This window comes from Bufo bufo, chromosome 3 (assembly GCF_905171765.1).
Source record: "Bufo bufo chromosome 3, aBufBuf1.1, whole genome shotgun sequence".
Lineage (NCBI taxonomy): Eukaryota > Metazoa > Chordata > Amphibia > Anura > Bufonidae > Bufo > Bufo bufo.
Window position 1 is genome coordinate 618,632,786 of NC_053391.1, and position 12,871 is coordinate 618,645,656.

Sequence of the window (12,871 nt, forward strand, 5' to 3'; positions counted from 1 at the left end):
ACTTGTGGGGTAGTTATACTGCCCTGGCATTTTCCAGGGGCCCTAATATCTGGTAAGTAGGTAAATGACCTGTGAAATCCGAAAGGTGCTCTTTGGAATGTGGGCCCCTTTGCCCACCTAGGCTGCAAAAAAGTGTCACACATCTGGTATCTCCGTACTCAGGAGAAGGTGGGGAATGTGTTTTGGGGTGTCATTTTACATATACCCATGCTGGGTGAGAGAAATATCTTGGCAAAAGACAACTTTTCCCATTTTTTTTATACTAAGTTGGCATTTGACCAAGATATTTATCTCACCCAGCATGTGTATATGTAAAATGACACCCCAAAACATATTCCCCAACTTCTGCTGAATACGGAGATACCACATGTGTGACACTTTTTTGCAGCCTAGGTGGGCAAAGGTGCCCAAATTCCTTTTAGGAGGGCATTTTTAGACATTTGGATACCAGACTTCTTCTCACGCTTTGGGGCCCCTAAAATGCCAGGGCAGTATAAATACCCCACATGTGACCCCATTTTGGAAAGAAGACACCCCAAGGTATTCAATGAGGGGCATGGCGAGTTCATTGAAAAAAATTTTTTTTGGCACAAGTTAGCGGAAATTGATTTTTTTGATTTTGTTCTCACAAAGTCTCCCTTTCCGCTAACTTGGGACAAAAATTTCAATCTTTCATGAACTCAATAAGCCCCTCAGCGAATACCTTGGGGTGTCTTCTTTCCAAAATGGTGTTATTTGTGGGGTGTTTGTACTGCCCTGGCATTTGAGGGTCTCCGCAATCATTACATGTATGCCCAGCATTAGCCGTTTCTGCTATTCTCCTTATATTGAGCATACGGGTAATGAGATTTTTTTTTTCCGTTCAGCCTCTGGGCTGAAAGAAAAAAATGAACGGCACAGATTTCTTCATTCGCATCGATCAATGTGGATGAAAAAATCTCTGCCAAAAAAAGAAAAAGGAGGGGAAAGGCGTCTGCCAGGACATAGGAGCTCCGCCCAACATCCATACCCACTTCAGCTCGTATGCCCTGGCAAACCAGATTTCTCCATTCACATCAATCGATGTGGATGAATAAATCATTGCCGGGATTTTTTTTTTTATATATACAAAGTGTTTGCCAAAGTATATGAACACCGCCACCTCCTCAGCTCATATGCCTCGGCAAACGTATCTTTTACTGCAGAGGAGAAATCTCGTCTTGCAGCGCCGCATACACCGACTTGCGTGTAATCTGACAGCAGCGCAATGCTTCTGTCTGAATGCACATCAGTGCTGCAGCTGGTCGATCGGTTGGTCCACCTGAAAGGTAAAAAAAACAAAACAAAAAAGAAAAAACCAGGCCGCAAAGCAATAACTTTATTAACTGTTGAACAGAACATAGAAACTTTTTTTAAACTTTTTTAACTGAACGTTTAACTTTTTTACTTACCGGTATTTTTTTTTTTGTTTAGTTTTTTTTACCTTTATAGAACAAACCTCTCCTTCCCCATGGGACAATGTGCAAAGCGCAAATCGCCCAAAGATGTGGCAAAGTACGTTATGCACTTTATCCCAGGTGAAAGGAGAGGTTTGCAGCAGCTGAGAGTAAAAGGGCCCTAATAGCCCTGTGTGCCTGTCCTGTGAGATGCAATCCCTATGCTAGGTGTACCTGTGTGTGGTACTTCCGGAAACACTCTCCATAGCATAGGGCAGGGTGGTCAGCACAGTCAGGACAGAAATAGCGGGTGTCACGCCTTATTCCACTCCTGCTACAGACACGATATCTTTTTCGGGGTGACGGTTGGGTTGAGGTACCAGGAACGACACTGGGGAAATGTCGCTCGTGTAGACGGCTAACTACACTGGTGGATGGGGCCACGGAACCTCCTGGGTAAAGGAGGTTCTCGATGATCTCTTCCTGGAATTTGAGGAAGGATCCTGTTCTCCCAGCCTTACTGTAGAGAACAAAACTATTGTAGAGCGCCAATTGAATTAAATATACAGACACCTTCTTATACCAGCGTCTGGTTCTGCGGGAAACTAAATACGGAGACAACATCTGGTCATTGAAGTCCACCCCTCCCATGAGCGCATTATAGTCGTGGACACAGAGGGGCTTTTCAATGACACGGGTTGCTCGCTCAATTTGGATTGTCGTGTCTGCGTGAATGGAGGAGAGCATGTAAACGTCACGCTTGTCTCTCCATTTCACCGCGAGCAGTTCTTCGTTACACAAGGCAGCCCTCTGCCCCCTTGCAAGACGGGTGGTTACAAGCCGTTGGGGGAAGCCCACGCGACTAGTTCGCGCGGTGCCACAGGCGCAAATCCGTTCTAGAAACAAATGCCTAAAGAGGGCCACACTTGTGTAGAAATTGTCCACATAAAGATGGTACCCCTTGCCGAATAAGGGTGACACCAAGTCCCAGACTGTCTTCCCACTGCTCCCCAGGTAGTCAGGGCAACCGACCGGCTCCAGGGTCTGATCTTTTCCCTCATAGATCCGAAATTTGTGGGTATAGCCTGTGGCCCTTTCACAGAGCTTATACAATTTGACCCCATACCGGGCACGCTTGCTTGGGATGTATTGTTTGAAGCCAAGGCGCCCGGTAAAATGTATTAGGGACTCGTCTACGCAGATGTTTTGCTCAGGGGTATACAAATCTGCAAATTTCAGGTTGAAATGGTCTATGAGGGGCCGAATTTTGTGGAGCCGGTCAAAAGCAGGGTGGCCTCTGGGACGGGAGGTGGTGTTGTCGCTAAAGTGCAGGAAACGCAGGATGGTCTCAAATCGTGTCCTGGACATAGCAGCAGAGAACATGGGCATGTGATGAATTGGGTGCGTTGACCAATATGACCGCAATTCATGCTTTTTTGTCAGGCCCATGTTGAGGAGAAGGCCCAAAAAAATTTTAAGTTCGGAAACTTGGACTGGTTTCCACCGGAAAGGCTGGGCATAATAGCTTCCCGGGTTAGCGGTTATAAATTGTGTGGCATACTGGTTGGTCTCTGCCACGACTAAGTCCAAGAGCTCCGCAGTCAAGAACAGCTCAAAAAATCCCAGGGCCGAACCGATTTGAGCCGTCTCAACCCGAACTCCAGACTGGGCGGTGAAAGGGGGAACTACTGGTGCGGCTGAAGTTGGTGACTGCCAATCAGGATTTGCCAGCACCTCAGGGACTCTAGGGGCTCTACGGGCCTGTCTGTGCGGTGGCTGCGACGGGGTAACTATTGCACGTGCCACCGTACCAGCTTCAACTGCCCTTCTGGTGCTCGCTACTTCACCAGGTTGTACGGCAGTGCTGGTACTAGGTCCAAGAAGGGCTGCGCTGCTGGTGTATGCCTCACCACGTGATCCGGCAGCGACAGCCCCACTCTGCTGCTCTTGAAGCGGATCCTGCGTAACCTGTGGTCTAGCGACATGGGGCCGGGTACGCCTGGTGCTGCCAGGGACCTCCACCTCCTCGTCCGAACTTTGGGTCAGAGAGCCACTGCTTTCCACAGGTTCATATTCTGACCCGCTAGATTCGTCAGATGAGGGTTCCCACTCCTCATCCGACTGGGTCAGAATCCTGTAGGCCTCTTCAGAAGAATACCCCCTGTTTGACATTTTGGACTACTAAATTTAGGGGTATTCCCTGAGACTACCCAAGAAAAAAAGCAAACCTGTCTTACAAAGGGGAGGCTAGCGAAGTACCGGAGGCCGCTGCGGTTGATAAAAAATATCAAAACTGATTTTTTTATCGCCGCAGTGCGTGTAAAATGAATGTGCAGTGATCAAAAAAAATATATTTTTTGTCACTGCGGTGGGGCGGGCGTGGGTGAACGCACGTGTGGGCGACCGATCAGGCCTGATCGGGCAAACACTGCGTTTTGGGTGGAGGGCGAACTAAAGTGACACTAATACTATTATAGATCTGACCGTGATCAGTTTTGATCACTTACAGATACTATAAAAGTACAAATGCTGATTAGCGATACGCTAAACAGCGAATAAAAGTGACTGCGGTGCGGTGGGGTGGGCGCTAACTGACGCTAACTACCTAACCAAGGGGCCTAAACTATCCCTAAAACCTAACAGCCAATACCAGTGAAAAAAAAAAAAGTGACAGTTTACACTGATCACTTTTTTTCCTTTCACTAGTGATTGACAGGGGCGATCAAAGGGGTGATCAAAGGGTTAATTGGGGTGCAGGTGGGTGATCTGGGGCTAAGGTGTAGTGTTGGTGCTACTCACAGTTCAGTCTGCTCCTGTGCTGGATCCAACCGACGAAAAGGACCAGCACAGGAGCAGACAAGCCATATAACAGATCATATTTACTAATATGATCTGTTATATGACTTTGGATTGGATTTTTTGAAAATCGCCAGCCTGCCAGCCAATGATCGTTGCTGGCAGGCTGGTGACGAAATACTTATTTTAATTTTGCCGGCCCGCGATGCGCATGCGCGGGCCGGCTTTGAGCGAAATCTCGCGTCTCGCGAGATGACGCGTATATGCGTGACTCTGCGCAGCGCTACCACCTCCGGAACGCAATCCTGCGTTAGGCGGTCCGGAGGTGGTTAACAAGCCCAAAAAAAAAAAAGGGTTTTGGGGGTGACAGAAGCCCTTTAACAGGGATCTTTATACAGTGCAATACAACATGATACAACATACATCAAACAAGATTTGGAATGCCCACGTATATGAGTGGGACGCTGCACATCTGGTTCCCATCCTATCGACATAAAGTATACTAGATAAAACTGACGTCAGTTTGTAATCTTAGGGTATTGTGGTTTACTTCTCTTCTCCTTGACCATTGTAGTCTTTCCTGATTCCATGCTTTGTTTTCTAGTCAATACTTTATACCGCTACACATCAATGGGGAGTGAACGTGGAACGTGTAGAGATGAGGGACGTGCGCCTTCCTGTGCAGATGCAGAGAGCCATGGCTGCCGAGGCAGAAGCTGTGCGAGAGGCCAGAGCCAAGGTAACTGTCTTACTATAAAAGCTGCAAATGTCACCTCACATCCACTGGAGCTTCATCTACTTAACACTGATTCCATGTTTCCCATATACATGTTGTTCCACTACCTAGATATCCTAGGTCTAAGCAAAAAGAGTTAAAGGGGTTGGTAAAGGTGTTTTCAAAGGTGGCTATGACCGGGATGACTTATAAAATAATTGAATAAGCCTTTTAATAGTCCAGTCACTCCACTGCTGCTCTATCGTCTTCATTTTCAGTCCCAGCTGTTCGGAAGTGATGATGTCCAAGTGTCTTCATGTGACTACTGCAGCCAGTCATTTTCCATGACTTCTGAGGCCAGTGACTGGCTGCAGAGGTGACATAAAAACAAATGAGACGTCATCACTTCTGGATAGCAAGACTTGTAAAAGGTGTGTATAGTTTATTTCATTATTTTATAGGGTTTCCTAATCATATCTTATTGGACAACCACTTTAAAGGGTTTCTATCACTTCGTATCACATATTTAGGTGTCAGACACTAGCGATCCGCTAGTGTCTGCTCTAACAAACCATCCTAATATGATAGGTTTTGGGGCAGCCGTTTTTCTAAAATAACAACTTATATCTATATGCTAATGAGCCTCTAGGTGCTATGGGGGCGTCATTAGCACCTAGAGGCTCCGTCTACCTTCATAAACTGTCGCCGCCCAGCGCGTCCCTCCAGCCCGCCCATCTCCTGCTGAATGCGATCCTCTCCGTGCGCGTCTCTGTTCTGCGCATGCGCAGTGAATGTCTGACCGCTTCCCTGCTCAGACATCTTCACTGCGCCTGCGCCGATGACATCATAGTGCTCCGAGGAACAGGCGCAGTGGAGATGTCTGAGCAGGGAAGCGGTCAGACATTCACTGCGCATGCGCAGAACAGAGACGCGCACGGAGAGGATCGCATTCAGCAGGAGATGGGCGGGCTGGAGGGACGCGCTGGGCGGCGACAGTTTATGAAGGTAGACGGAGCCTCTAGGTGCTAATGACGCCCCCATAGCACCTAGAGGCTCATTAGCATATAGATATAAGTTGTTATTTTAGCAAAACAGCTGCCCCAAAACCTATTATATTAGGATGGTTTGTTAGAGCAGACACTAGCGGATCGCTAGTGTCTGACACCTAAATATGTGATACCAAGTGATAGAAACCCTTTAAGGTGGATTATATAGGGTCCAGTGTATTGTATGACCAGGTGCAATGACATCATTATGAAGCATGATGTTGCACCCTGTATAGTGGTATTCCATAATGTCGTTTGGAAGGTATGTGTCACGACCGCTAGCCCAGCAGCAGTCGTGTCGCACCAGACGGAGGGGAAGGGGGACCCTTATCTACGGATGGGAAATAGAATGGCCACCCCTGACTAACCCTAAGCTGGCACCTGTCTGCCCTGATACCGTAGACGGGGTGTGAACCCGTGCGGCGAGCAGGATGCCTAAACCCTCAGTCGCCCTAACAAGACTGGACTGTGGAAAGGCCGATGGGAGCGCTAGTCACCATCACTCACGTCTAGGAAAACAACAGGGGAAGACAGCAACAAACAAACAACAGCAGAGATAGACTTATCCAGTCACGAGCAGAGAAGGCGATCCCAAACACGACAGTCCACGCCGGACAAGAGCTCCACAGCAACACCATCAAACGATCTCCTTCCAAGGTCAGAGTAGCACTGGAAGTAAGGACTATATCTGGCAATGACTGCAAGTGAAACTGAAACTAATATAGTAGCTGGGAGTGGCAGACAGGACTCACCTGAGAAGGATGCCTACAAACTCCCAGTCAGGACAAAAAGGTTCACAAGGCAAAACCCAGATGACATACCCTGAACCACGGAGCAAACTCACAAGCTATCGCGAGTAGCAAGTCGCTGCGACCTTCTCCTCCCAGACCTGTCTGGATCAGTCAGACAGTACCCCCCTTTCTACGAGGGGCCCCTGGACCCTCAAGACCAGGCCTCTCCGGATGGGAGCTATGAAAAGCCCGAATGTGTCTGTCCACTTTTATCTCTGATGCTGGAACCCACATTCTCTCTTCGGAACCATAACCTTTCCAGTGCACCAGGTACTGAAGAGAGCGGCGAACATATCGTGAATCAACAATCTTTTCTACCTGAAACTCAAGACTGCCATCAACAACCACCAGTGGAGGCGGTAGTGGCAATGGTTCAGGAGGTTCTACATATCTCTTAAGCAGAGATCTGTGGAAGACATTATGGATCCTTAGAGTCTGAGGTAGCTCCAGACGAAAAGCCACCGGGTTAATGATCTTAATTACCCTATAAGGACCAATAAATCTCGGACCTAATTTCCATGAGGGAACCTTCAACTTGATATTTCTGGTAGACAACCACACCAAGTCATTCACCCCAAGGTCCGGACCTTCAGAGCGCTTCCTATCAGCCGCATGTTTGTATCTACCACCAATTCTCTTCAAACTTTCTTGCACACTCTGCCACACTGAAGAAAGTGAAGACGCAAATCGTTCCTCCTTGGGATTCCCAGACGGCCCCCCCTCACTAAACGTACAAAACTGAGGATGGAAACCATACGCACCAAAAAATGGTGACTTATCGGTGGATTCTTGACGACGATTATTAATGGCAAACTTGGCTAACGGTAAATAAGATGACCATTCCTCCTGATTTTCGGAAACAAAGCATCTCAAATATGTCTCTAGGTTTTGATTGGTACGTTCAGTCTGACTGTTGGACTGTGGATGGAAAGATGAAGAAAACGACAGATGAACCCCTAAACGAGAACAAAAAGCTTTCCAAAATTTAGAAACGAATTGGGTACCACGATCCGAAACAATATCGGAAGGGACCCCGTGAAGCTTCACGATGTGGTCAATAAAAACCTGAGCCAGTGTGTTAGCATTAGGCAATGCGGTAAGAGCAATAAAGTGCACCATTTTACTGAATCTGTCAACAACTACAAGAATAACAGTCTTCCCCGCTGATACTGGTAGATCCGTAATGAAATCCATTGACAGGTGCGTCCAAGGCCTGTTGGGGATGGCCAGGTAAAAGACGCCCTGCCGGACGAGTATGATCTACCTTAGAACGAGCACAGGTAGCACATGCAGACACAAAATTCAACACCTCCTGGCGCCATTTAGGCCACCAGAAACGACGAGACACTAACTCAGAGGTTTCCCTACTACCTAGGTGTCCTGCCAGTGTGGAGTTATGGTGTTTTTTTAGTATCTCCAGTCGTAAATTTTCTGGCACAAACAGTTTACCCGAGGGGCAGGAGGCCGGGGCGTCCCCCTGAGCTTCCAACACCCTCCCCTCCAAACCTGAGTGTAATGCAGAGACCACCACCCCCTTTTGCAAAATGGGCTCTGGTACCTCAACATCACCCCCTCCAGGAAAACTTCGAGACAATGCATCCGCCTTAGTATTTTTTGCCCCCGGGCGATAGGTTATTACAAAATTAAACCTAGTAAAAAATAACGACCACCGAGCCTGTCTAGGGGTGAGACGTTTAGCAGACTCCAGATATAATAAGTTTTTGTGATCAGTAATCACCGTGACGGGATGAACCGCCCCCTCCAAAAAATGACACCACTCCTCAAAAGCCAACTTAATAGCCAAAAGTTCCCTGTTGCCAATATCATAGTTCCTTTCTGCAGTAGACAATTTCTTCGAAAAGAAAGCACACGGACGCCATTCACCAGGGGACGGGCCCTGAGATAGTACCGCTCCCACCCCCACCTCTGATGCGTCAACCTCTACAATAAAAGGAAGCGAGACATCTGGCTGTACGAGAATAGGGGCCGAGGTGAATCTCTCCTTCAGAGATGCAAAGGCAGTTTTGGCTGCATGTGACCATTTGGAAAAATCGGATCCCTTTCGGGTCATGTCCGTCAGTGGTTTGACCACCAAGGAATAGTTCTTTATAAACTTTCTATAAAAATTAGCAAACCCCAGGAAGCGTTGCAATGCCTTCAGGTTCTCAGGCAGATCCCAGTCTATAATCGCCCGGACTTTCTCTGGATCCATGCGGAAACCTGAATCAGACAACACATACCCCAGAAATGGCAGTTCTTTTACGGCGAACACACATTTTTCTAACTTAGCAAACAATTTGTTGGCCCTTAATATCTGCAGCACTTATCTCACATGGATCTTATGTGTATCCAGATCCGGGGAATAGACCAGGATGTCATCAAGATATATCACAACAAATCTCCCGATAAGGTGACTAAAAATATCGTTGACAAAATGTTGGAATACCGCAGGCGCATTAGTAAGACCAAATGGCATGACCAGATTTTCATAATGCCCTTCCGGAGTATTAAAAGCCATCTTCCACTCATCCCCCACTTTGATGCGAACCAGGTTATAGGCTCCTCTGAGATCTATTTTGGAGAACCATTTAGCACCAGCAACCTGATTAAAGAGGTCGGGAATGAGAGGAAGAGGATAGGGATCTCGGATAGTTATCCGGTTTAATTCCCGGAAATCTAGGCAAGGACGTAGGCCCCCATCTTTTTTTTTAACGAAAAAGAACCCTGCAGCCACAGGTGAAGAAGAGGGTCTGATGTGTCCCTTAGCCAAACTCTCCGAAATATAATCTTTCATAGCCTTCCTCTCCGGGCCGGAAAGATTGTATAACCGGGTTTTAGGTAGTTTTGCCCCAGGTAATAGATTAATCGGGCAATCATATGGACGATGAGGTGGTAACCCCTGACAACCCTTCTCAGAGAACACATCCATAAAATCTGACAGAAAGGCAGGTAAAGATGTTACAGAGAGTGTAGAGCACCTACTACTCAAGCAGTTGTCCTTACAATGTTCACTCCACTCCACAATCTCCCCGGCCTGCCAATCCACCACTGGATTGTGAGTCACCAGCCAGGGAAGCCCCAATACCATAGGAGCCGGAAGACCGTCCAGGACATAACAAGAGATATGCTCTTTATAGAGGTCCCCTACCTGCAGATGGATATTATGGATAATCTGAGTTAACTCTCTCTGAGTAAGAGGGGAGGAGTCGATGGCAAAAACAGGAATAGTTCTGCATACCGGTTCCGGAGTAAAACCCAGAGCCTGAGCAAACCGTGAATCCACCAAGTTGACCCCCGCCCCACTGTCCAAAAAGACGGAACAGATCTCAGTTTTATTGCCCGCCTCAACGGTAGCGGACAACAAAAACTGAGACATGCGTATGGAGGAAACGAATACGCCCAGACTGTTCTCCTCCGCACAATCTGGGGACTCTAGTTTTCCGGCGGCTCCTTTGTTTGTGGTCTCTTGGGTTCTGAGGGACAAACCTTTACAAAATGACCCCTCCCCCCACAACGAAAACAAACCTCTGACCTACGGCGGAACTTAGGAGGATTCACCCGTCTAGTGGCGCCCCCTATTTGCATTGGTTCGACTGGACCATAACAGACCGATCCCTGCCCTATAGAGGCCTCCGTAAAATTTAATAGTCTCTCCCTGAGCCGTCTGTCGATTCTTATGGACAGAGACATAGCAGCCTCAAGAGACCCAGGGACCTCGTATACCGCCAGCGCGTCTTTTAATTTTTCAGACAACCCCTGGCAGAACTGACTCCTAAGGGCCGAGTCGTTCCATAACGTATCAGTAGCCCACCTACGGAATTCGGAACAATATAGTTCAGCAGACCGGTTCTCTTGCCGAAGTCTACGTAGCTTAGACTCAGCCAGTGAGACCCTGGCCGGGTCATCATATACGAGACCCAGGGCTTCAAATACAATGCCCACCCGTTGTTCCTCACCGCCGGAGGATCTAGGGCGTAACCTGAAGAACAATTTGCAAGCTACTCTGAAGGTTACAAATTGGTCTCTTCCTCCTGAGAACCTATCAGGTAAAGCCACTTTTGGCTCAGGAGTACCTTGGTTTCCCGTAGCAACGGTGGAATCCAAGGATTGCTGCTGCAGCACTGTTGCTTTTAATCCTGACACTTCAAGGGATAACCCCTGTAATTGTTTCGCCAAAACCGAAACCGGATCCATAGTGGAACAGACAAAATACAAAGCAAAACAGCAAGCAAAAAAGAAAAAAAAAAAAGAAATGTCACTTTTCTTTTTTTTTTTTTAAAAGGCCAGATATACTGTCACGACCGCTAGCCCAGCAGCAGTCGTGTCGCACCAGACGGAGGGGAAGGGGGACCCTTATCTACGGATGGGAAATAGAATGGCCACCCCTGACTAACCCTAAGCTGGCACCTGTCTGCCCTGATACCCTAGATGGGGTGTGAACCCGTGCGGCGAGCAGGATGCCTAAACCCTCAGTCGCCCTAACAAGACTGGACTGGGGAAAGGCCGATGGGAGCGCTAGTCACCATCACTCATGTCTAGGAGAACAGCAGGGGAAGGCAGCAACAAACAAACAACAGCAGAGATAGACTTATCCAGTCACGAGCAGAGAAGGCGATCCCAAACACGACAGTCCACGTCGGACAAGAGCTCCACAGCAACACCATCAAACGATCTCCTTCCAAGGTCAGAGTAGCACTGGAAGTAAGGACTATATCTGGCAATGACTGCAAGTGAAACTGAAACTAATATAGTAGCTGGGAGTGGCAGACAGGACTCACCTGAGAAGGATGCCTACAAACTCCCAGTCAGGACAAAAAGGTTCACAAGGCAAAACCCAGATGACATACCCTGAACCACGGAGCAAACTCACAAGCTATCGCGAGTAGCAAGTCGCTGCGACCTTCTCCTCCCAGACCTGTCTGGATCAGTCACAGTCGTGACAGTATGCATGCAGGCTAAAAATATTTCCCTCCTTATCTGTCCTCTTGGCTTTACATATCCAGAGTTGTGTGTGCAAGATGATCAGCTTTGAAAAAAAAAAGACATGCTTTTGTGCTACTCTTTCAGAATTTGTTTATGCTACATGTGGCCACCTAATGGTTGTGATGTGGATTGCAGCCCGTCAAGGGGTTTGTTAAGAGCATAGAATTCGAATTGTGAGAAATTTAAGTCCTTATTGAAATTTGTAGAACAGTAAGGGTGGACACATCATTCTGTGCCTCCTAAACATGCTGTCGTTCACTAGAACATCCCTTGACACAGAACTCAAACTGAAGTGGTCCTATGCCAATATGCCCAGAAGTAGGCATTTCTTGGAGGTTTTATGGGCGCTCCTGGAAGGATTATAAGCCGAGATTAACGTTGTCACACAAACCAGTAATAAAGAAAATATCTGAGATTAAGATGAACACTATAAAGTAACACCCATGTTTTCCATTACAGGTTGTGTCTGCGGAAGGCGAGATGAATGCCTCTCGAGCCCTGAAAGAAGCCTCCATGGTGTTATGTGAATCCCCTGCAGCTCTACAACTGCGCTACCTGCAGACTCTGAACACAATTGCAGCAGAGAACAATTCCACAATTATATTCCCCATCCCCATTGACCTATTGCAAGGCATTATTAAAAAATGATCGGCCACAGGGCTCTAGAGCCACTTCAGAGGAGGGTATTGTGTAATATTTTATGGAATGGATCTCTGAAGGGTTGGGTAGGCATATTCGTGCAGGGCTGCAGATTATGTGAATAATGCTAAATGTAAAAATGTAAAGAGTCTTGTATGATAACTAGCGCACAGAAAAAGTGGTGGATAGGATTAGTTGTTGCAGAACTCCTCCACTTCTGTACTAGCTTTGATGCATTAAAGTCAAAGTGGTTCCACTCAGTTCTTTGGGGAGTTGCTTAAAAACTAAAAATCTTATAAAACAGTTACCTTTTAAGCTCAACTTTAAGCATGTCCAACTTTGCAACCAGTTTATTTTATTACTCCACTGCATGCAAAATAAGAAATGAAGCAACTTTACAAAAACTTGATTAAAAATATCCCATTGTCTTTTCTCTACAGCTCCTATGTAGACCCTATGTATCTTCATGGTGTCTCCTACAGTCAC

The 12,871-nt window shown here is 47.2% G+C and overlaps 1 protein-coding gene across 1 annotated transcript in view; it reads left to right on the top strand.

The window, feature by feature from the left end:
- LOC120993931 (stomatin-like) overlaps window positions 1-12,581 on the top strand; it is a 69,297-nt gene extending 56,716 nt beyond the window's left edge. The window contains exons 7-8 of the mRNA XM_040422392.1: window positions 4,816-4,950; window positions 12,206-12,581. Of these exons, the coding sequence (XP_040278326.1) occupies window positions 4,816-4,950; window positions 12,206-12,394 (324 nt within the window). The 3' untranslated portion in view covers window positions 12,395-12,581. The remainder of the gene's footprint in view (window positions 1-4,815; window positions 4,951-12,205) is intronic.
- The last annotated feature ends 290 nt before the right edge of the window (window positions 12,582-12,871 follow it).